Source organism: Bubalus kerabau, chromosome 14 (genome assembly GCF_029407905.1).
Source record: "Bubalus kerabau isolate K-KA32 ecotype Philippines breed swamp buffalo chromosome 14, PCC_UOA_SB_1v2, whole genome shotgun sequence".
NCBI classification, from domain to species: Eukaryota; Metazoa; Chordata; class Mammalia; order Artiodactyla; family Bovidae; genus Bubalus; species Bubalus kerabau.
The window spans coordinates 38,537,736-38,563,649 of NC_073637.1; the positions used below are offsets into that span (position 1 = coordinate 38,537,736).

Here is a 25,914-nt window from a genome sequence, read left to right on the forward strand (position 1 = left end):
AAATGGTAGTGATAATGGCGTCTACCTCACAGAGCTGTTCAGAGAAGCAGATGAACTGGTATTTATAAAGCAAGGTTTCTCCAGCTCAGCATGTTGACATTTTGTACCACATAATTCTTTATTCTGTGTGTGCTTGAGGGTGAAGAGGGGACAGGGTGAAGGTCACTGGTGTGTTGTAGGATCCCCGACCTCAACCGGTAGGTGCAGTAGCAGCCCCCTCCCACTCAATCAGAATGTCTCAATGTGACAATCAGAAATGTCTCTGGACATTGCGAAATGTCCCTTAGGGGACAGAGTCACAACACCCCCAGTTGAAAACCACTGCTCAGGGCTTAAAGTAGATGCCTGGTATTTTAGTAATTGCTTAAATATAGTTGTTACTGTTGTTGGCCATTAGATCCTCTGGTGTCTTTCTGTCAGTAGTATTTGGTTACAGGTATGGAAAAAACAGATAGCTGGCTTCAACTTGAGTAGATTTTCATTGTTTTGTTTTATGCCTAATAGGTACAAAGAGCAATTCTTCTCTAGAATAGATTGGGCTTTTCTTCTGTTTTGCTCCTATACCATACTTACCCTTTATGACATTAAAATTTTAATTAGTCACCTGCCTACATTTTTGTTTAATTTGTGTCTTTTCAGACTAAAACCTTCCTAGGGGGCTGTCTATCGTTCAGTCATGAGTCCCTACCATTGGCCAACAGTAGATATTCTGTAAATATTGAATAAGCTGTGTTAAATTTTATATAAGTTTTGTTCTCTTTTTGAATCCTGTTGTTTTATGACTATATTTGGTACAGATAATCTCCAGTATAGCGTAAGGCTATGGCATATTAAAATTGAGGAAATCAATGAAAATAAATATTTGTTTCATCTGCTTAGCAGCTGCAGGACTAGTTAATTTAATCTTTGTCTTTCATTGTACATAGTAAACTCACTGAAAACCAGGATTATGGTTTACTCATCATTGTATGTACTCATTACCTAGCATAACACTGGGTGGGTGTTCACATATTGGGGAGGTTAATATAAACACATGTTTTAATATAAAGTTTTGTAAACTAAAGAGACTCCCATTCAACTGAAACCTTGAGAGTAATAATATATTTCCTGTTATGTTAGGCATCTTAAGGTAGAAAATAAGTTTCCATCTAATGATTTGACATATTTTACAGTTTGGATCTAAATCTCCCTTTTCATTAGTACAGAATGGTACCTGTGAAAGTACGTAGTTTTAAAGATTTATTATTCTGTGTATGAAACATCAGTTTTATTTTGAAGGTAAAGTGTTCATTGTTACTCACTTTTGTTCTGATTTCTTAAATATTGTGAATAAAGCATACAGTTCTAAATTTATGATAATCTTTGGGTGACGTTTGTTAACTTATTGCTCAGCAAACCACAAAGAGGTAATGCAGGGCCAAGTTTGGAGTTTTGTTTTAATGTTTTAATAAAATTTACTTTATTCACTTTCAGCTATTATTCATGGACTGTCCAGTCTAACAGCTTATCAACTGAGAACTATATACGTATGTCAATTTTTGACAAGAATTGAAGCTGGAAAAACCCTTGGTAAGTATGTTTTTATCTTATATGGAACATATTTCAGTCTATGTCTGAAGGTGTGATGATAAGAAAGAGATGCTGCTGCTGCTGCTGCTGAGTTGCTTCAGTTGTGTCCGACTCTGTGCGACCCCATAGACGGCAGCCCACCAGGCTTCTCTGTCCCTGGGATTCTCCAGGCAAGAACACTGGAGTGGGTTGCCGTTGCCTTCTCCAATGCGTGAAAGTGAAAAGTGAAAGTGAAGTCACTCAGTCGTGTCTGACTCTTAGCGACCCCATGGACTGCCGGCCTACCAGGCTCCTCCATCCATGGGATTTTCCAGACAAGAGTACTGGCAGTGGGTTGCCATTGCCTTCTCCAGAAAGAGATGGGAGCTATCGGGTTTTTTTTGAGTTTGCCCACTTGTATTTGGCCTGTACATCTATACACAAGCATATTTAAAGCTAGTAAAGGAAATATCCCTATCTTTTTGGAGCAATGATTCTCAAATTTTTGCTTACTTCAGAATAATTAGTGAACTTGTTAAGAAACAGAATGATGTATCTCCTTCCCCATCATGAATTTCTGATTTGGTAGGATGAATTACATTTCCAATAAGTTCCCAGATGATTCTGATGCTGCTGGTAGGAAACCATGCTCCATATACTCTGTTTTAAAGATAACATTCAGTTCATTTCAGTTCAGTCACTCAGTCGTGTCTGACTCTTTGCAACCCCATGGATAGCAGCAGACCAGGCTTCCCTGTCCATTGCCAACTCCCAGAGCTTGCTCAAACTCATGTCCATTGAGTTGGTGATGCCATCCAACCATCTCATCCTTTGTCTTCCCCTTCTCCTCCTTTTCCTTCAATCTTTCAACATCAGGGCCTTTTCCAGTGAGTCAGTTCTTCCCAATCAGGTAGCCAAAGTATTGGAGTTTTTCAGCTTCAGCATCAGTCCTTCCAATGAATATTCAGGGTTGATTTCCTTTAGGATGGACTGGTTTAATCTCCTTGTGTCCAAGGGACTCTCAAGAGTCTTCTCCAACACCACAGTTCAAAAGCATCAATTCTTTGGTGCTCAGCTTTCTTTATAGTCCAACTCACGTCCATACATGACTACTGGAAAAACCATAGTTTTGACTAGATGGACAAGAGGCTCTTTAGTTCTTTGCTGTCTGCCATAAGGGTGGTGTCATCTGCATATCTGAGGTTATTGATATTTCTCCCAGAAATCTTGATTCCAGCTTGTGCTTCATCCAGCCCAGCCTTTCTCATGATGTACTCTGCATATAAGTTAAATAAGCAGAGTGACAATATACAGCCTTGACGTACTCCTTTTCCTACTTGGAACCAGTCTGTTCTTCCATGTCCAGTTCTAACTGTTGCTTCTTGACCTGCATACAGTTTTTCAGAAGGCAGGTCAGGTTGTCTGGTATTCCCATCTCTTTCAGAATTTTCCACAGTTGTGATCACACAGTCAAAGGCTTGGGTGTAGTCCATAAAGCAGAAGTAGATGTTTTTCTGAACTCTCTTGCTTTTTCGATGATCCAACTGGTGTTGGCAATTTGATCTCTGGTTCCTCTGCCTATTCTAAATCCAGCTTGAACATCTGGAAGTTCATGGTTCACGTACTGTTGAAGCCTAGCTTGGAGAATTTTGAGCATCACTTTGCTAGCGAGTGAGATGAGTACAATTGTGCGATAGTTTGAGCATTCTTTGGCATTGCCTTTCTTTGGGATTGGAATGAAAACTGACCTTTTCCAGTCTTTTGGCCACTGCTGAGTTTTCCAAATTCACTGCCATATTGAGTGCAGCACTTTCACAGCATCATCTTTTAGGACTTGAAATAGCTCAGCTGGAATTCCATCACCTCCACTGCCTTTGTTTGTAGTGATGCTTCCCAAGGCCCACTTGACTTCACATTCCAGGATGTCTGGCTCTAGGTGAGTGATCACACCATCATGGTTATCTGGGTCATGAAGGTCTTCTTTGTATAGTTCTTCTGTGTATTCTTGTCACCTCTTAATATCTTCTGCTTCTGTTAGGTCCGTACTGTTTCTATCTTTAATTGTGCCCATCTTTGCATGAAATGTTCCCTTGGTATCTCTAATTTTTCTTGAAGAGATCTCTAGTCTTTCCCATTCTGTTGTTTTCCTCTATTTCTTTGCATTGATCATGTAGGAAGGCTTTCTTATCTCTCTTTGCTATTCTTTGGAACCCTGTGTTCAAATGGGTATATCTTTCCTTTTCTTCTTTGCCTTTCACTTCTCTTCTTTTCTCAGCTATTTGTAAGGCTTCCTCAGACAACCATTTTGCCTTTTTGCATTTCTTTTTCTTGGGGATGGTTTTGATCACTGCCTCCTGTACAGTTGCATGAACCTCTGTTCATAGTTCTTCAGGCACTCCATTTATCAGATATAATCCACTTGAATCTATTTGTCACTTCCACTGTATAATCATAAGGGATTTGATTTAGGTCGTACCTGAATGGTCTAGTGGTTTTCCCTACCTTCTTCAATTTAAGTCTGAATTTTGCAATAAGAAGTTAAGTGCATAATCACTCAGTTGCTGCTGCTGCTGCTAAGTCACTTCAGTCGTGTCCGACTCTGTGCGACCACATAGACGGAAGCCCACCAGGCTCCCCCGTCCCTGGGATTCTCCAGGCAAGAACACTGGAGAGGGTTGCCATTTCCTTCTCCAATGCATGAAAGTGAAAAGTGAAAGGGAAGTCGCTCAGTCGTGTCCGACTCGTAGTGACCCCATGGACTGCAGCCAACCAGGCTCCCCTGTCCATGGGATTTTCCAGTCAAGAGTACTGGAGTGGGGTGCCATTGCCTTCTCCAATCACTCAGTTAGACTTTGGTAACTTTGTAGCATCTCTTACTACTGTCATTATTGGCAACAAGCATATTTGAAGCCTCTTATTTGATTTTGGACTTCCCTGGTGGCTCAGATGGTAAATCGTCTGTCCACAATGCGGGAAACCTGGGTTCGATCCCTGGGTTGGGAAGAACCCCTGGAGAAGGAAATGGCAATCCACTCCAGGACTATTGCCTGGAAAATCCCATGGACAGAGGAGCCTGGTAGGCTACAGCCCATGGGGTTGCAAAGAGTCGGACACGACTGAGCATTTGATTTTGACTTAAGCACTTTAATAAGGTAATATGATTTAAGCTATAGTATCTCTTTCCTTTGTCTTCATAGATTATTTTGGACTGTAATGACCAAGCCTGGTTCGATTTATCGCTAATGGCTAATATTTACAGCATGGTCATTTAAAGGACCTTCTGATGCAGATAATTGCATATTTATATTGGGGTTTGCAATTTACAAAAGGCTTTCCCAACAGTCTCTAGTGGTAGACAGTATTACATGAAGCTGTTTACTTATGAACATGTTGTGTTACAGGAAATCCCAGCCTGTTAGTACCACTCTCAGGACTCTCACTAATCCAACTCTGGCTTGTGTAGCGTCAGAAGGTCCTTTAAATGACTATGCTGTAAATATTAGCCATTACTGATAAACTGAGCCAGGCTTGGCCAGTATAATCTAAAATAAACTATGAGGACAAGAGAAAGAGATACTATAGTTTAAGTCATATTCCCTTATTGAATAAGTGTTGAAATCAGGCTCAACAAGAGGTTACAAATATAGTTGCTAGTAATGTGTGATGGTAGTAAGAGTCACCACAAAGTTACCATAGTCCAAACAACTGATATCTTTAAGATATCAAAAAAGGGTCAAAAAATTTCCTATTTTGTGTATGACTCCATGGTTTAATCTTGAAGTTCCCCAGAGCACATCTTAGATATAATAGGCCGGGGTTAGTGAACAAGAATCAATATATTTCAAATAAGTCAGGCAGCATTTAAAATTTCATTTTAATTTATATTGGATTTTCAGCTATATATAACCCTTCTGCTTATTTTTTTAGTGGTTGCTGTATAGCAGCACTGCCTAATAGAAATATAAAGTAGGCCATGTGCATGCAAGCTAGGTTGACTCAGTCATGTCTGACTCTTTGCGACCCTATGAACTGTAGCCTGCCAGGTTCCTCTGTCCATGGGATTCTCCTAGTAAGAATACTGAGTGGGTTGCCATGCCCTTCTCCAAGGGTTCTTTCCCACCTTGGGGTCGAACCGGAGTCTCTTATATCTCCTGCATTGGCAGGCAGGTTCTTTTACCACTAGTGCCGCCTGGGAAGCCCAAAGTATGCCTCATATATAATCAAAACTTTTCTAATAGCTATATTAAGTAAAGTAGAAATAGGTAGAATTTTAGCAATGTCTTATTTAATCCAGTATTTCTAAAATATATGTCAACATATGATTGATATAAAACGAGATATTTTACCACCTTTACTTTATTTTTTTGCAGTACGTCTTTGAAATCTGGTTTGTATTTCATAGTCAAAGTACATCTCAATTTGGATCAGCAATGCTTTAACTGTCCAGTAATTACATATAGCTAGTGGCTGCCTTCGGAGAAGGCGATGGCACCCCACTCCAGTACTCTTGCTTGGAAAATCCCATGGATGGAGGAGCCTGGTAGGCTGCAGTCCATGGGGTCGCTAAGAGTCGGACACGATTGAGTGACTTCACTTTCACTCTTCACTTTCATGCATTGGAGAAGGAAATGGCAACCCACTCCAGTGTTCTTGCCTGGAGGGACGGGGGAGCCTGGTGGGCTGCCGTCTATGGGGTCTCATAGAGTCGGGCATGACTGAAGTGACTTAGCAGCAGCAGCAGCAGCAGTGGCTGCCTTATTAACTTTGTAGTCTCCTGCTCCACCTGGTTTTAAAATATGGCAAATGTCTTAAAGGGGACAGGCTTTGTTTATGGCAGGCTCCACCCTCTCATGGGACTTCATCTTAAGATCTGTGCAACTGGAAGTTTTCCATACTTTTCCACCCCAGCTTCCTGCACTGCCCCAGAACTCAGCAAAAGCTTTGTGGGGAAATGCTAGCCATGTGTTTTCAGTTCCTCTAGTTTCCAGTCCACCATGCTAGCCCCAAGGAAACCACAAGAAGCTCTTCTTTCTCTTATCCCCAATAAAGCCTCCCTGCCTAGAGCACACTGGATCTTCAGCCCTTTCAGCAAAGTAGCCCAGGGAGGAAAAGAGCTGTGAATCATCTGCTCACCTGAGAAGGAGTCTCTTTCTAGTATTCCACCTGGTTCTCAGAGCTTGCACAGCTGTCTCCTGTCTTCAACAACATGATTTTGCAGTTTGTCCCCATTTTTTTTTCTGGTGATGGTGAGAGTGTTGCCCTGGTGCATTCACTTTCATGCATCCTACCTGAAAGTGAAAGTCTACACTGTAAAGTTTTTTTTATCATTTTTCTTTTTGATTTATTGATTTCTAATTGAGGCCTAATTGCTTTACAATGTTGTATTGGTTTCTGCCTTGCAACAATGTGAATCAGCCATAGGGATACAAGTCTCCTCCCTCTTGGACCTCCCCTCCCACCTCGCACCCTATCCCACCCCTCTAGGTTGTCACACAGCACCAGACTGAGCTCTCTGCACTGTATAGCAACTTCTCATTAGCTGTCTGTTTTACACATGGCACTGTGTATATTTCAGTGCTGCTCTCAGTTTGTCCCACCCTCTCCTTCCCCTGCTGTGTCCATATCTCTATGTCTGAGTCTCTATTCCTGCCCTGCAGATAGGTTCATCAGTACCATTGTTGTAGATTGTATATATATGTGTTAATATACAGTACTTGTTTTTCTACACTGTAAAGTCTTTTAAGTTAAGATCTAACATACATACAATTTTTCTGTATGTCACATTTATAAGAAGGAAGGTAGATTAGCAAGAATGGTTGGATAATGTCAATCAGGAAAGACTTCTTAGGAAAGATGAGTATTGAAATGAGCTGTAATATATACTGAGTGAATAGATGAGCGATTAGGGGTGCAAGACATGTAAGACATACATGGTGAAGGTTCTGAATTTCGAAACGATAAGTGTGTGTGTAATTTGTTAAGTAGTTATCAGCCACCGTGAGTGTTTCATGAGGATAACCTGATCAAAATTCTGTTTTAAGAAAGTTTAACAGCAGTACAAATATTATCTCATTAAATATTCACATAGTATTTACAATTGTGGCATTTTATAGGTGAGAAAACTGAGACTTAGAGAGGTGAAATAGCTTTTCAGCACCCCAAAGATGATAAATGATAGAGTCTGGAATAAACTCTGAAGTTTTTAAAACTACTGTATAATATATTGCAACAGATACGGTGATGAGAAAGAGGAGTAAAACAATGACTCCTTAGATTTTTAAGCCTTGATAATTGGAAGAATGTTGGTAGAGAGATAACCTGAATGCCTGTTTCAAATATCCACAAAATATATAATAAGGATTTCAATTAGTATATGCTAAGATCAGATTTCTATTTGAGGTTTGTTACACTGCACTTAGACTTAAAAACCATTTAAGAACTCTGTTACTGTGATACCTTATGTAAAGTGTTTCTTTCGGCTCTTAAATGCACGTATACATACTGGCTGCTCTGGGTCTTTGTTGTGGCGTACGGGCTTCTCGTTGCGGTGTGTGGGCTTTCTCTAGTTTCAGTGCAGGCCCAATACCTGTGGTGTGTGGGCTTAGCTGCCCCACAACGCATGGAATCCCAGGTGCTAAACCAGGGATCAAACCTGAGTCCCCTGCAGTGGAAGGCAGATTCTCAACTACTGGACCACCAAGAACTAGTCCTTAAATATTTTAGCAGAGAAAAGCTTCAAATGTTTTATGAACTCGTCTAGCATTTTCTATTTTAAGTTGATTTTAATGAGGAAATTAATTTGAAAAATCTTTCCTAAACAAGCATATATAAGAGCAGTGCCTGGCAAATAGAATACAATCAGCCAATATTTAAAGAAAGTAATTTATAAAAAATTAACAAAGTTAAGTTCTTCATAGTTTTCTAAGGTACTTGTTTTTATTTTGGTTTAAAAGATGCACAGTTTGAAAGTGATGAAAGAATTACACCCTTGGAATCAGCCCTGATGATTTGGGCTTCAATTGAAAAGGAACATGACAAGCTTCATGAAGAAATAGAGAATTTAATTAAAATTCAGGTATGAGTATTCTTTATGTTTATAATTATTATTTTCCTAGAAAATAAAAGCATGACATTTAAAGAAACTAAGAGCTACTGTTGGACAATGAACCTTCAGTAAAATTCAACATAATTATTCTCTTTAGAAATTTGACATGAGCTCTAAGAACTGGAGTTAATGTTTGTTACCTAAGTGCATATTGCCCCCACTTTGGAAAACAAGGGCTTTCCAGGTGGCATGAGTGGTAAAGAATCCACCTGCCAGTGCAGGAGATGCAAGAGACATGGGTTTGATCCCTGGGTTGGAAAGATCCCCTGGAGTAGGAAATAGTATCCCATTCCAGTGTTCTTACCTGGAAAATTCCATGGTCAGAGGAGGCTGGCGGGCTACAGTCCATCAGATCTATTTAAAGATCACTAACCAGTCCATTCTGAAGGAGATCAGCCCTGGGATTTCTTTGGAGGGAATGATGCTAAAGCTGAAACTCCAGTACTTTGGCCACCTCATGCAAAGAGTTGACTCATTGGAAAAGACTCTGATGCTGGGAGGGATTGGGGGCAGGAGGAGAAGGGGATGACAGAGGATGAGATGGCTGGATGGCATCACTGACTCGATGGACGTGAGTCTGAGTGAACTCTGGGAGTTGGTGATGGACAGGGAGGCCTGGCATGCTGCGATTCATGGGGTCGCAAAGAGTTGGACACGACTGAGTGACTGATCTGATCTGATCTGATCTGAAACTTAAAACACCAGTGGTTTGTGCTCTCCCACTCAAGGTTATCAAATGATAGAAAATGAAATGGATTTTTGTGATTAAGAGAATGTAAAATTAAAAAGAGAGAATGTAAAATGTTAACTGTATAGATATAGAGAATTTTACAAGTAGCCTTTTGAAGAGTGAGAAACTAAAGAAAGTCATCCAAAGACAGAAGGGAAAATATGTTTTGCTTACAGGCAGAGCACGTTCTCAAGATTTTCACAATTAAACTAAAATCCAGGTGGTGTCCCACATTCTCAAGAATTAACCATTGATTGTGTGGTGACTGTCAAGTAGAATTAATTAAGCCTGAAGAAAATGGGCAAAAACATGACTGCTGCTTTTAAGAATTTCAACTCAGGCCAAAGCGATCTATCATTATCCCAAACTTTTGGAGGTCTAGGGGAAGCAGCCTTTGTTAAATATGCTAGTATAAAGTTGAGCAGGTTACCATGAAATACATAGCAAACATGTAATAATATATTGCTTACTATTTGAAGATATTGTTCTAAGTACTTTCATCAGTCAGTCAGTTCATTCGCTTTTCTTGACCCCATGGACTGCAGCCCGCAGGCTTCCCTGTCCGTCACCGACTCCCAGAGCATGCTCAAACTCATGTCCGAGTCGGTGATGCCATCCAACCATCTCATCCTATGTCGTCCCTTTCCCCTCCTGCAGTCACCTTCTCCTCCTGCCATCAGTCTTTCCCAGTGTCAGGGTCTTTTCACATGAGTCAGTTCTTTGCATCAGGTGGCCAAAGTATTGGAGTTTCAGCTTTAGCGTCAGTCCTTCCAATGAATATTCAGGGCTGATTTCCTTTAGGATAGACTGGTTTGAGCTCCTTGCAGTCTAAGAGACTCTGAAGAGTATTCTCCAACACCACAGTTGAAAAGCATCAATTCTTAGGCGCTCAGCTGTCTTTATAAGTACTTTCATATGTAACTCTTTAATTTTCACAACTACCCTATGAAATAGGTACTATAATTTTCCCCATTTTAAGAAACCAAGACCCCAAGAGGTTTGCCCAAATTTACAAGCCTATCCAGATGGTAGTGGTGGTCCTATAACCACATATGATATCAAAAAGGCCGGTTTATGCACTGCTATGTTTAAAATGGATAACCACCAAGGTGCTGCTGTATAACAGATGGAACTCTGCTCAATGTTATGTGGCAGCCTGGATGGGAGGGGTGTTGGGGGAGAATGAATACATGTAAGTATGGCTGAGTCTCTTTGCTATTCACCTGAAACTATCACAACATTGTTTGTTAATTGGCTATCAGTTCAGTTCTGTTGCTCAGTCATGTCCAACTCTGCAACCCCATGGACTGCAGCATGCTGGGCTTCCCTGTCCATCACCAACTCCCGGAGCTTGCTTAAACTCATGTCCATCGAGTCGGTGATGCCATCCAACCATCTCATCCTCTTTTGTCCCCTTCTCCTCCTTCCTTCAGTCGTTCCGAGCATCAGGGTGTTTTCAAATGAGTCAGTTCTTCTCATCAGATGGCCAAAGTACTGGAGCTTCAGCTTGAGCATCAGTCCTTCCAATGAATATTCAGGATTGATTTCCTTTAGGATGTACTGATTTGATCTTGTGTCCAAGGGACTCTCAAGAGTCTTCTCCAACACCGCAGTTTAAAAGCATCAATTCTTTGGCCTCAGCTTTCTTGATGATCCACCTCTCACATCTATACATAACGACTGGAAAAACAATAGCTTTGACTAGACAGATCTTTGTTGGCAAAGTAACATCTTTGCTTTTTAATATGCTGTCTAGGTTGGTCATAGCTTTTCTTCCAAGGAGCAAGCATCTTTTAATTTCATGGCTGCAATCACCATCTACAGTGATTTTGGAGCCCCCAAAAATAAAGTCTGTCACTGTTTCCGTTGTTTCCCCATCTGTTTGCCTTGAAGTGATGGGACCAGATGCCGTGGTTTTAGTTTTTTGAATGTTGAGTTCAAGCCAGCTTTTTCACTTTCCTCTTTCACTTTCATCACTTTCAACTAAAGAGGCTCTTTAGTTCCTCTTTGCTTTCTGCCATAAGGGTGGTGTTGTCTGCATCTGAGGTATTGATATTTTTCCCAGCAACCTGGATTCCAGCTTGTGCTTCATCCAACCCAACATTTCTCATGATGTACTCTGCATATAAGTTAAATAAGCAGGGTGACAATATACACCCTTGTCATACCCCTTTCCCAATTTGGAACCAGTCCCTTGTTCCATGTCCAGATCTAACTGTTGCTTCTTGACCTGCATACAGATTTCTCTGGAGGCAGGTCAGGTGGTCTGGTATTCCCATCTCTTGAAGAATTTTCCAGTTTGTTGTGATCCACACAGTCAAAGGCTTTCTCAGAAGCAGTCAATATAACAGGAGTAGACATTTTTCTGGAATTCTCTTGCTTTTTCTATGATCTAGCCAATGTTGGCAATTTGATCTCTGGTTCCTCTGCCTTTTCTGAAACCAGCTTGAATATCTGGAAGTTCACGGTTCATGTACTGTTGAAGCCTAGCTTGGAGAATTTTGAGCGTTATTTTGCTAGTGTGTGAGATGAATGCAAATTGTGTGATAGTTTGAGCATTCTTTGGCATTGCCTTTCTTTGGGATTGGAATGAAAACTGACCTTTTCCAGTCTTTCGGCCACTGCTGAGTTTTCCAAATTCACTGCCATATGGAGTGCAGCACTTTCACAGCATCATCTTTTAGGATTTGAAATAGCTCAGCTGGAATTTCATCACCTCCACTGCCTTTGTTCATAGTGATGCTTCCTAAGGCCCACTTGACTTCACATTCCAGGATGTCTGGCTCTAGGTAAGTGATCACACCATCATGGTTATCTGGGTCATGAAGATCTTTTTTGTATAGTCCTTCTGAGTTTCCTTTCTACCTCTTCTTAATATCTTCTGCTTCTGTTAGGTCCGTACTATTTCTTTATTGAGCCCATCTTTGCATGAAATGTTCCCTTGGTATCTCTAATTTTCTTGAAGAGATCTCTAGTCTTTCCCATTCTGTTGTTTTCCTTTATTTCTTTGCATTGATCACGTAGGAAGGCTTTCTTATCTCTCTTTGCTATTCTTTGGAACCCTGCGTTCAAATGAGTATATCTTTCCTTTTCTTCTTTGCCTTTGCTTCTCTTTTCTCAGCTATATGTAAGGCCTCCTCAGACAACCATTTTGCCTTTTTGCATTTCTTTTTCTTGGGGATGGTTTTGGCCTCCTGTACAGTTGCATGAACCTCTGTTCATAGTTCTTCAGGCACTCCATTTATCAGATATAATCCACTTGAATCTATTTGTCACTTCCACTGTATAATCGTAAGGGATTTGATTTAGGTCATACCTGAATGGTCTAGTGGTTTTCCCTACCTTCTTCAGTTTAAGTCTGAATTTTGCAATAATGAGTTCATGATCTGAGCCACAGTCAGCTCTTGGTCTTGTTTTTGCTGACTTTACCCAAATACGAAATAGTTTTGTTTCTTTTTTTAATCAATTGGGGGAAATAAAAAAGGCCTATTTATAAAATGCTTATTCAAAAGCATCTGGCTTCCTAGGTTTCTATTAGTGATTTTCCTAGGCTCCTAAATGGCAAATTTTATATACCTATATATATCTCTCTCTCCTAATCATCTCAAATACCATCCATCTGCCTCCTGTCTTATTTCCCTTTTGTTTAAAATTATTATTTTGGTGAGTCCTCAATATATATAATGTAGCTCTGAATTTATTAATAATTAAATAGAAGAGGCCAGTCAAAAATTTTCATGTCTTTTTGGACCACAGTTATTTCATCTTTGAAAAGCTATTATATATCATTTATCAAATCAGAATTGTTAAACTGTGTAAGAATATTTTAGATGAAGTAGTTTAGACCTTACCTGAGTTATTTTAATATTAAACAGCAATTAGATATTTTAAAAAGCAATCTAAGATATGTATTTGTCATTCTGATTTTTAGGCTATAGCCGTTTGCATGGAAAATGGCAATTTTAAGGAAGCAGAAGAAGTCTTTGAAAGAGTATTTGGTGACCCAAATTCTTACATGGTAATTATTTACGTTAGGATTTTAGAGCTGTTTATATGGAATAAGAAAAATTGAAAAAACATTGGGAGGGAAAAGAAATGCTTTCTCTTTTAAACAGTATAGTTTAAAAGAAAAGTGTAGTTCAATAGAAATGTAATGCCAGTGATGGATGTGATTTTTAAATTTTCTAGTGGCCACATTAAAAAAGTAAGAAGAAACAAGTAAAGCTAATTTTTTTTAGCAATCCATGTGAAAACGCATTGGTGAGATATTTTGCACTCCCTTTTTTGGACAGTCGGCCCTCTGAATCCTGGTTTCCATATCTAGGGATTCAACCAACTGCAGATGAAAAATATTTGGGGGGAAAATTCCAAAATGTTTCAAAAAGAAAAACTTGAATTTGCCACACTCTGGTAACTATTTACCTAGCATTTACATTGTGTTAGGTTTTATAGATTATCTAGATATATTTAAAGTTTACAGAAGGATGTGTGTAGGGTATATGCGAATACTGCACCATTTTATAGAAGACATGAGCATCCTTGGATTTTGGTATCAGAGGGGAGTTCTGGGGCCGTGAGCAACAGCTATACGAAGTCTTTGAAATCCGAGGTGGTTTTTACACTTAAGTCTAAATTCAGGGCTCACACATTTCAAGGACTCCATGACTAGTGGCTGCCATATTGAGCAGCACAGGTATGGAAGAATGCATTGTAACTTGCCTGTTTTTCTAATGGTTTCTTAGGTGATCACTAGTCTTTCTGTGTATGTGTAATATTAAGGTCAATAGAAGTTAATTTTTAAGTATTAAAAACAAAGTGGTGTGGGAGTCAATTAAGCTTATCAAAGAAGTAAAGATAGTTTTATACAGTTTTTAGTAAACTTTTAATTGAATAATGGCATACCTTTAGTAGAATGCATATAGCATAAGTAGATGTAGTTTCACAAAAGCAGCACACTTTGTGTGATGACCTCTTAGATCAAGAAATAGAACATCACCAGCACTCTCTAGTCACTGTCCTTCCCACCTTCTCAAGGGTAACCACTCTCCTAACATGTAACATCCAAGATTAGCTTTACTTATTTCTGAACTTTATGTAATATAATCATATAGCAAGTTTCCGTTGGTCAGAAAGATCCACAGCATTGCTTGTAACAATTGTTTGTTTATTCTCATTGCTCCATTGTAGGAATATACTACAGTTTATCCATTGTATTGTTGATGGACATATGAGTTATTTCCAGGTTTTGGCTGTTAGATTCCTCTACATGTCTTTTGTACAACAAGTATATGTGTTTCTACTGGATAATACTTAGGAATAGATTTGTTAGGTTATAAATATATGCACATATTCAGTTTTAGTAGATAAGGTGAAACAGTCTTCCAAAGTAGCAATATCAGTTCTTTCAGCAGTGTGAAAGCGTTCCAGTTGCTTCACAGACAGTGTCTGTGGTTTTCATTTTAGTCACTCTGGCAAGTATTTAGTCATTCTAGCAGTGAGATAGTGCTACCTTATTGGGTTTTAATTTCTGTTTCTTTGATGATTAATGAAGCTGAGTACATTTTCACATACTGGTATGGGGGAGAGGGGAATCACTTTAATTCATTGAGAAACAGAGCTTTTAGTAAGGCTCATTCTATCTCTAATTTGCCCCTGTTCCTAGGGTGTACTCCTCCAGAGATTTCAGCTGAAAACCTGATGTTAATTGGGTTCCTTGCCCTAACTTTTTTGCCTTAACACTGAGAGGTGACTAAAAACTCCACTCTGCTTGTACTTCACAGAAGAGGAAATTTTATGGCCAGTAAACATAAAGAGAAAATGCTAACCTCACTAATACTTGTTATCAGGGCAGTACCAAGTAATATGGGCTGCCTAGTGGCTTAGCAGTAAAGAATCCACCTGAAATGCAGGAGCCGCAGGAGACACAGTTCTGTCCCTGGGTCGGGAAAATCCGCTGGAGCAGGGCATGGCAACCCACTACAGTGTTCTTGCCTGGAGAATCCCATAGACAGAGGAGCCTGGTGGGCTACAGTCCACAGAGTTGCAAACAGTCAGATGCAGCTGTAGCGACTTAAAACACCCACCATGCGCGCACCAAGTAATATTTTGAAATAACATTTTCTATACCTCAGAGTGGCAATGATTAAAATGTCTTAGAACACCAACAGTTGGCTCAAAATGTGGAGAAATTATAGCACTGCTATACCTTCCTCTCAGGACTATAAATTGGTACTTAAGCTTCAGAGAGTATTTTAGCAAAATCGATAAGCATGCATTCCAGCAATTCCACTTCTAGGTAAATACCCTAGAGTAACTGTTCTTACTTTCACTATATGCTTTTAAAGTCATGAAGTTTTACTTAAAAAATAAAAACCAAAAAAAAATTAAGGCCCAACTGTGAAAATTGCTCTGAGATAGAGCTTGAGAAGTAAAATTTTTTTTTAAGCTTTATAGCTTAATTACGCAATCAGCATTGAAAGAACTAAGAAAAATTTGTACTGTTCACAAGAAGACATGTAAAAAAATGTTTAATAGAATTGTGGAAATAGAAAATAGCCTAAATACTTACACAGGCTGGAAGGAAAGATGAATAAATGGTATTTTTGATCAACGGAGTACTGTTTAACAGTGAAGAAAGTGAAAGTGAAGTCGCTCAGTCGTGTCCGACTCTTTGCGACCCCATGGACTGCAGCCTGCCAGGCTCCTCCATCCATGGGATTCTCCAGGCAAGAATACTGGAGTGGGTTGCCATTTCGTTCTCCAGGATTTAACAGTGAAAGTAGTAATTCTATAAGTATCAAATCAATGTGGATAAATATCATAAACAGAGTTGAGCAGAATAAAGAAAGTTTCAGAAGAATACACATAGTATAACACCATTTGTATTAACTTAAAACCGTGTAAACAATACTATGCATTGTTTATGGGTGCATACATATGTAGTACAAGTGTAAAGGAATGCATGGATATGCTAAGTTCTAAATTCAGGATACTGCTTACCTTGAGAAGAAGGCCAGGAAGGACAAGGAGTGCCATCAGATTATGGTAATAAGACTTCAGTTGAATAGATAATGTTTTACTTCTTAAACTTGATCATAGATATTTAGGTTTATAAGTTATTTTAATCCTTTTGTATATGTGTAAAATAAGAATTTTTTTGTCAAAAAATATATTGGTGGGCATTTAAAATGGGAGAATGTGTGAAATCTTGAGTTTTGGCTTACTGACTTTTTTCAGTTAAACAATATGACAGAATTTCTAGTATCTTATTTGTGATCTATGTTTCTTCTGTTTTCTTTAGCCTTTTAAAAGGAAATTGCTTACGATAATCTCTCAGAAAGATACATTCCATTCCTTTTTTCAACACTTCAGCTACAACCACATGATGGAGAAAATTAAGAGTTATGTGAATTGTGTCCTAAATGAAAAATCATCAACGTTTCTAATGAAGGTACGCGTATTTCAGAGAAGCTCTAAACATAGAATTACATTGTTATAATAAAGGAGAATACTTGAAATAGAAATCCTTAAAAACTAATCAGAATTTTACTTAGTAATTTTATAGAATAGTGTGGTGAAATGTTACAGTTAGTGCATCTAAAAGAAAGTTTATTTCTGATCTATGTAGTATTTTCAACTTTTCAAAGTAAGGCTTGAGGAAATTTTTCACAATAAAAAGTTGAGGGCAAACTTAGCAAAATGAAATGAGAAATAAGTGAAAAAGAAATAGTTTTAATTTAATTAAATTTAAAAGAAAATTTTAGCAAATTTTTGGGAAAAGTCAAGTTGGACTGAAGAAGGGCTACTACAGAAATTTTTTTTTTAATCACATTTTATCCTGTCTTAGCCCCAGTTTTAATATGTTATTTATATATATATATATATATATATATTTTTTTTTTTTTTTTTTTAAGTAATGTTTTATCTTAAAATTGTCTATAGGGACTTCCCTGGTGATCCAGTGGCTAAGGCTCTGCACTCCCAAAGTAGGGGGACCAGAGTTCAATCCCTGGTCAGGGAACTAGATCCCACAGGCCACAACTAAAGATCCCACATGTCTCAACTAAGACCCAGCACACTCAAAGGGGGAAAAAATATTCTGCAGCACGTTGTGTGTATCAAGTACATTTACAAGGAAAGCCCTTCTCCATAATGCTTATAAACCCAGCAGGTGGCTGACTGTCATGTCACAGGTACTTGGGGAAACAATACACTGCCCTTTATTGGTCTGTGAAGAGATACTTTTGTTATGACTATCAAATAACTAGAAGGCTTGATTTAATACTATTTGTTTTTAATGGCTTATTGCATTCCTTCCTCTCCCACATCCCCATTTTTTTAAGGCAGCAGCAAAAGTAGTGGAAACTAAAAGAGCAAGAACAACATATTCTGAAGATAAACCTAATGGTAAAGATGTTGAATTGGCATCTGAAACTAATTTGGATACAGGAAAAAGGTTTGTAAATTTATGAGTACATTTTTGTCTTATGAATGTAATATCTATGTAAAAGTGATGGTAGTGAGCTATTGTTAATAGAAATAATTTTTGAGCAGTAGGTGTATTGCCTTACTGATGACTAACATTTGTATATTTGGAGGTACTGTAGAGTTACATCATGGCTTATGCAAATTCTGTTGCAAATGCTAAGCAAGAGTAGAGAGAAAACAGTACTGTGTAGATAGTGTGATATCATTTACTGTTCTCAGGGAACATGAGCTCCAGAACAGTATTGAGGCTGGAAGCCTGAATCATCTGTGTCCCTTAGTTCTCAAATCCTGCATGCCCTCATGTGACTGTGCACTGAGGGTTATTCTGATATGTTAAAATAGTGTTCATCTTCTCTGCGCATCATGTGTGCTCAGTCGCTTCAGTGGTGTCCAACTCTTTGCTACCCTGTATACTGTAGCCCACCAGGCTCCTCTGTCCATGGGATTCCCAGGCAAGAATACTGGAGTGGGTTGCCATGCCCTCCTCCAGGGGATCTTCCCATCTCAGGGATCGAACCCGCCTCTCCTGTGTCTCCTGCAATGGCGAGCAGATTCTTTACCACTGAGCTGCCTGGGAAGCCCTTCATTTTGTCTAAGGGCAAGCTAACTCTTCATCTGGTGAACAAGTGCAGACACTGATTTGTTCCAGTGTTGGAAGGAAGCAGGCTGTGTCATTCCTACATATTGAGAGCAAAGAATTCAGTTTCTAAAATTATTTCTTCTTTAGGGATTTTCAAGGGTAATTTTTGCAGAATTGACTTTTATCTTTTGCTTTGGCTTTAGAAACTAGCTCTATTGAAGACAATAAAATCTACCATTATAAAAATCTTTTATATTGAACCTATGGTCCATTCCTTCTCTTCATCCACCCTTAAACCAAGGCCAAATAGTCAAATCGTTGTGGTTTCTGTATGGATGTATTTGGCAGTGGATGTAGTCTCACTCTCTTCTCAGGACCATGGCTTAAGTGCTGTGAGCCCCCATCTTAACTACTGATTTAGAGGTGGGAGTTGGAGTCTGAACTGGATGGATGTGACATTGGTCACACCTCAGGACTGACCTCAGTCTTACAGTTCTTCTTGTCCCTGCCTGTCAAAACATGATCTACTCCTCACTGCTCCATTGAAGTCTTGTTTCTCATTGACTTTTTTCTAAGACCCATTTTGAGAAGTAGGGATTTCACTTTTATTGGCTTGGTTATTTCATTTTGTTTAGGAAATCAAAGTTTAGTATTACTAAGACCCAGTAAACTCTGTGGCCCAGACTTCTTGCCCTCTATAGTACTGCTTTAAAGTAAAATAAAATTAGAACTTATCATGATTCTTGCAGATAATGAATGTTTCCTATATACTCTCTTAATATAGTGCTACCACTTATTTCAGATGCCCTTCTAGGTAACGCAGTTCAGTCACTGTGTAAAACAGTTCTTGTCTGTCTGTACCCTGACTCTCCTCCTTCCCCTCACACATCCAGTTACCTCTCCAAGTGTTATAAATTCCATCTTAGAAATGCTTCTCTAATCCATTCTTATCGTTCATAGCCTAGATTATTACTTAGCTTTGTGCCACAAAAATCCATCCTTGACATGACTTCCAGAGTTAGCTTTCCATTAAAATAAATCCATTTAACTCACTTCCCAGCTTAATAACCTCTCTTAGCTTTCTGTTTCCTACTAAATGGATTAGATTTTATGGCATGGGTTACAAAGCCTTACATAGGCCCTTTCTGGTTTTTGTTTGTTTGTTTGTTTCCATATACACCTTATCCCTAAGCATTAACCCCTCCCTGCCCACATACATGACCCTTTGTAACAACACAACTTCTCCCTGGTTTTCAAATATTACAAGCTCTTTCATGCCTTGACTCTTGCTTCAGTTTTAAATTTCCATCTTTTCTATCCTCTTTTATTTGCTTTTGTTTGCCCTTCAAAGTCTAGCTGAAAGATCACCTATAAGTAATCTAGCTGAGCTCTGAGCAGATGTCACTTCCTGTATTCTATAGCACCGAGTTATACCTCTTTAGGAGGGCTTATCTTGGATAGTAACATACCTGTTTACCTGTAGATTTCTCTCTAGATGGAGAATTCTTTGAAAGTTCTTAAATGGCTTTGAATCCTTGATGCCTAGTTCATTACCAGACATACATTAAATCTTGTAGGGTACTGGACACCAGGAGAAAAACCAAAAACTAGATACAGAGTAAAGATTAGGAATCAAGCAAATATTAAAACCATCCTGGGAATCAAAATCAACAGTTTCAAAGCAAGAATCAATAAGATGCAAGTAAAACAAGGGTAGGATCAAAAGTGTGATTTCGAAGTCAGACAAATGCTAGGAAAGATGAGATGCTTATGCTGTTGGTACTAGATGAAAAAAATATTTTCTTCTGGCAAAGCTTATAAACTGTTTGAGGCAATAAGAATTATAAACTTGAAACAGAAACAGTAGTAGACATTACATAATTTGTTGTTAAAGTTCACTGATAGACTTAAATGCTGAAGGAGTTGATGATCTGCTTCTAGAAAGTGTGAGCATGGAGCTGGGCTCAGAGGATGGTTTACTGGTGGGTGGAAGAGGAAGTGATTTCCTTTCAGTAGAGAGGAACAGTTCCAGATGAAGGCATGAAGCTGTAAATGATCCTGCTGTGTTTGTTGGAGCTAATTTTAGCTATAGAAAAGGAGAAGAATTTTATAAAAAGTTCAGTTGGAGACTGCTAGGTAGGATAAGAAATTCATAGTAATCAAGACCCTTGACAGGGTTTCTGAAAGAGTGACATTGTGAATGTTCAGTTACAGCATCACCTCTGCTGAACTTATGTTTGGGAAAGACATTGATATGGTGTCTCTGGAAAGCACATCTGGGCAAAAACAAGCCATGTTGTAGTGGACTGTAAAGGTCCTAATTTTACCAGAGTTTCTTTCCAGAGATGATTTTTATAAATTGAAATTTGGCTTGACTATGTGGAAAGTACTATCCTTATGAACAATTTCTTATGTTTGCATTCTTACAAATGTTTTCTTCTTTTAAAGTGTTAGTGACAAACAGTCTGCGGTAACTGAACCCTCAGGGGATACAGTATCCTTATTGAGGTGAAGTAAATTTGACATTTTTCTTCTCTGTCTTTCAAATCTTTGAAGCAATTCATGCAAACTTAGGTAGATTATAATAGCTGCATGCAAACGCTATGATTTGAAGACTGTCACAAAGATATTAAGACCTCAGCAGATATTAAGACCCTTGAAATGGCAAACTGTGGAGACCTGCCTCTTGGGATCCTGGGTTGTTTCACATTGTTTCTGCAAGGAGCACACAAGCAGGGAGTCCTTGAATTTAAAGCAGATAACTAGTAAACTTGAATCTGTCAGAAACAAGGGCATGATGCTAGGGCAGGAAAGGGACGGAGGTTACATTTCTGATAATGTCCCAAATCCTGATTTTAAGAAATTATTTTAAAAACTCTTTAATCTGCTAGAAATTTTGTTAACAGACAGTGTAGCATACTCAGAGAGCAGAAAGTCTACATGGGTGATTGCCAAGTGTAGAGCAGTTGGGATGCTAAGTGGAACCTTGGAAGGGGGTGGCTGATTTGGTGTGGAGGAGGTCACTGGAGATGAGGAATTAAGGGGCAAGAATGTTATTTGGTTTATTCATGTAAACATGGAAATAATTCGTGGTAATGGCAGCACTCAGAAAAAGGTCTGTGAATGATGGGAAGTGCTTTGGAAGGATAACAAATGATTATGGAAAACAGTAAATGGCAATATGCCTCAATGGCATGAATCCTCAAAAGCTGAGGTTTCTATGGAAACAGGATCCTGAAAGTGACGTTAGGAAACAGGAAGTATAGAGACCCACCTGCGAAACCCTCTGATTCATGGAATGTGGAAGATGAAGCTAATCTCTACTCAAGGCCACAAACAGAGAAAATGGTGTACACAGGGGAGCTAAACTTTAGACAAGGCATAGAAGTTGAGACTGGCATTCCAGAGCACACAGAAAATTTGAGAAGGGAGGGAACACATTTGTGGTTGCATTAGCATTTACAGGCGTAAAGGTGTAGATTTTAGGTGATAATAAAAGAGCTGCCTAAGCTTAAATGAACTTTTTCCCCCTCTCATTTTAGTTTGCCCTTTTATAAATTATAATAATACAAACGTTGTAGAATTGTCCAAAATTTCTGCCCCTTCCTATATTTCCAAACCATCCTACCTTTCCAAAAAGCCCTTTTTCAGAATCTATAATCGTGATATCTACCATCATGTATAAAAGAATTTTGAAATTTCTCCAATTGAAAGGCCAGAAGGATCTTGATTTCTGAGTAAATGAAGTGGAGAAAATAAATAATGGGAGAGCAGAAAGTCTTGACAACAAAAAGCTTAAAGAGACCAAAGGTTAAGATGGGGTACCGAGCAAGGGGAACACCAAGGGAAACAGGCCAAAGTAGAAGCAGGTCCTAGATAGAGATGGAGACAAATCCTCTACCTTTTCCCATAGCCTTTCTAGTCTTTGCAGAACAAATCACGAGCTTTTGTGTTTGATTTAGGTCTCACAGAAATCTCTTCTTATCTAAGTTGAAACATGGAAACCAACAACAAGATTTTAATAAGAAAGAGGAAAGAGTGGAAACTCCTCAAAGTAAGTACACTTATTACAGGTTTAGGAGTGGAGAATTGATGCTTCCTTGAGAGCAGTCCAACCCTTGACCTAACACCTCAACATGCAGACATACTTCAGAAAAGGAAAACACAAAGGGATTAAGTCCCTTGGGTTCATAGAGTTAATTAGAGGTGGTGCTTAATTTAGAAAGTTAGAGTTGGTGCTTGTTATTTATGGTAATATTCTGTAAAGTCATCCTGAACACTTAGTGAATACTAAACGCTTACAGAGGAGTACAGCATTAGTTTCTTTTGAGTCTCTGGTGACAACGTTTTGGTCAACTGTTCAAAATATAACTTTGTTCTATGTGTTTTTGTTGAAAGACACCTTATTTATTATATATTACTGACTCATTACTGGAGAAGGAAATGGCAACCCACTCCAGTATTCTTGCCTGGAGAATCCCATGGGCAGAGGAGCCTGGCAGGCTACAGTCCATTAGCTTGCAAGAGTCAGGCTCGCAAGAGTCAGACACGACTTAACAACTAAACCACCACCACCAATGATTCATTAACATTGAATCCATGGCCAACAGCCCTGTAACTCATGCCTAAATGATGTTTATCTAACACACATACTTTTTTCTATAAAGAACATCATACATAGCCTTCTTGCACTTAGGAATGCTAGATAGCAGTTCCACAATACACTTGGGAACCATTTTAAACAGCAAAATTACCTCCTGAAAGCCCCAAAATACAGCACTAAATAGACTGTAAAAAGAATTATTTCTAGTGTGGGAACTGAAATAGGAAGACAGAGCTTCACCTCGTTTAACCTCAGCTGGGAACATGACTCAGATATTTTGCCACTCTGTGCATGTCCACAAAAGCACTGCAAGTTTTGGTTTTTGATTTACAGCTTTCAACAGGTAGGTGAATTTTCAAATACCAGAATCCATGACTATTATGAGGATGGCTATATATAGAATCTAACTACTCTCCTCATTGCATTTAGAGTTTATTATCCTTATAAAAAACATTGCTAGATTAAAAAAACAACTGTAACCAAAAAAATCTTAAAAGCAGTCCATAATTATTTTCAATTAGAATTTGATTGTAAATTCCTCTTTGATATGCATTCATTCAAAAAATGTTTATTGAACCTATTGTGCTCTAATGCAAAGATTTTTAAATCTTTTTGCCTCAAATCTAAATACTTAATGATCAATATAAAAATAATAGATGTACCACCTTGATGCCAGGTACATGGTAGACCTGTGGTAAAACTTTAAAAAAAATTTTATTGATGTATAATTGATTTACAATGTTGTGTTAGTTTCAGGTGTACAGCAAATTGAATCTGTTTTACAAATACATGTATACACTCTGTATTAGATTGTTTTCCTATATAGGCCATTGCAGAGTACTGAGTAGAGCTCCCTGTGCTGTAATATATGCAGTAAATATTAATTGAATAAATTTATTCATAGCAGATGGCCAATGAGAGGGCAAAGAAATACTTGCTTCATGTTGGTGAAGTTCCCAGGAATGACTAGGAATCAAAATTTTAATTTTAGTGTATGTGCTGCCAAATGACTAGGAATCAAAACTTTAATTTTAGTGTATGTGGTGCCAAAGTGAGCACTGGAGTCCTAATTCTAAACTAAAATAATTGGAGGGTTTTTCTTGGACTTTTAATTTCATAATACAAAATTCAGAGAAATGGAAGCATGCACTTTTCAACACTGTAGTTGATCAGTAATTAGACTGATGAAGACTGTAATCTCTTTGTAGAGTGGTTTGGCAGTGACTGTGGATATTAAACAGGCACTCCTGTGAGTTTTAGTACATTTCTTAACTTTTTGTTAGCTGTTAGTAATATATACATGTGTGTGTGTGCACGTGCATGCACATGCTTAGTCCGTCAGTCATGTCCAACCCTTTATGACCCCACTATCCATGAAGGTTTTCAGGCAAGAATACTGCAGTGGATTGCCATTTCCTCCTCTGGGGGATCTTCCTGACCCATGGATCAAACCCACATCTGTTGCATCTCTTGCATCACTTAAGTTCTATGCAAAAAAATTTCACCAGTATTCGGTGAAATGATTAATATTTAAATTAGAAGCTTTTTACTCATAAACTCACTTAATCCTCAAAACAATCTGAATCAGTGCATTTGTTTTTTAATCACCCCCGTTTTACAGATGAGAAAGCCAAGACAAAAAGAGGTTAAGTGTAGAAAGCCCTTGGTCACATATTATAGATCATGAACAGAACCAGAGCCACAATAACATTTCTGACTTTTTAGAGCCCATGTCCTTAAATGCTGAGATAGATAAACTGCCTCAAGGGTCAGATAGAATCGAAGCAAATAAAAATTTAGTTAAAAGTGATGAGGTTATATATGTACTTAAAAGTATATTTACATTTAATTTTTAAGAGGTGAAACTGAAGGATTCAATGAAGTTCACATCAATGCTATCTCATAAGAAATATATCAGTAAACTATGATTCCTTCAAAATGAAGAATAAATAATAAGAAGTGCTTTGATAGCTTGGGTCAGATTGCCTCTATAACAGTAAATATAAACTTTAGACTACTGATTGATTTCAGCTGTAATGGGTGATATTAGCAAAAAAAAAAAAATAAAAGATTTGACTATAAGTATTCTTTGGAAATACTTTTCCTCAAAACTTTACAGATTTTGTTTCTCTATTTTCTAACTTGATGAGTGTTGCTGTGGACAGTCTTGATATCAACCTGACTCGCCTCCCTTTGTATATGAAGGACTTTTTCTTCATAGGTGCCCAGTTTTTCTAATTTGTGCATTTAATGCTATAAATTCTCCTTTTATTACTTACTGCCTTAGTTTCATCCCTATATGTTATATTTTTATTTTCATCAAAATATATTTTTTATTTCCCTTGAGACTTTTCTCTTTGATCATCTGGACTATTACGAAGCTGTTTGTTAAATTTTCAAATATTTAAAGATATTCTAGGTATTTTTCTCTTAATGATTTACAGTTAATTCTGTTCCAGCCTGAAGGTATACTTTGTAGGATTTCTTTTTCTTTTTTAAAACTAGCTTTATGGCCTAGAATATGGTCTTATCTTGGTGACTGTTGATATACACTTAAGAATGTGAATTCTGCTGTCGTTGAGTATACAGTGTTATAAATGTCGATAGGTCAAATTGATTCATAGTGCTTTTCAGATGTTCTATATGCATGCTTATTTTTTGTCTTCTTGTTCTACTAATTACTGAGAGAAAGAAGTATTGAAGTCGCCAGCTATGATTATGAATTTCTCTTCATTGTTAATCTGTTAATTTATTTTTGCCTTTTTAGTCTTCTAGCACCTGTTTGAACAATTCACAGTATGAAAATCTCTGTTCATAACTGGTGTTGTTTCCATTAGCCTTACCAACACATATGGTCTCCC

The 25,914-nt window shown here is 38.2% G+C and overlaps 1 protein-coding gene across 2 annotated transcripts in view; it reads left to right on the plus strand.

Moving 5' to 3' along the window:
* TERF1 (telomeric repeat binding factor 1) overlaps positions 1-25,914 on the plus strand; it is a 43,605-nt gene that overhangs the window by 5,993 nt on the left and 11,698 nt on the right. The window contains exons 2-8 of one of the 2 annotated variants that reach the window (XM_055546261.1): positions 1,474-1,569; positions 8,502-8,623; positions 13,315-13,401; positions 16,684-16,833; positions 17,726-17,838; positions 20,899-20,958; positions 22,413-22,504. In XM_055546261.1, the coding sequence (XP_055402236.1) occupies positions 1,474-1,569; positions 8,502-8,623; positions 13,315-13,401; positions 16,684-16,833; positions 17,726-17,838; positions 20,899-20,958; positions 22,413-22,504 (720 nt within the window). The remainder of the gene's footprint in view (positions 1-1,473; positions 1,570-8,501; positions 8,624-13,314; positions 13,402-16,683; positions 16,834-17,725; positions 17,839-20,898; positions 20,959-22,412; positions 22,505-25,914) is intronic. The other variant, XM_055546262.1, reaches the window with a different exon arrangement.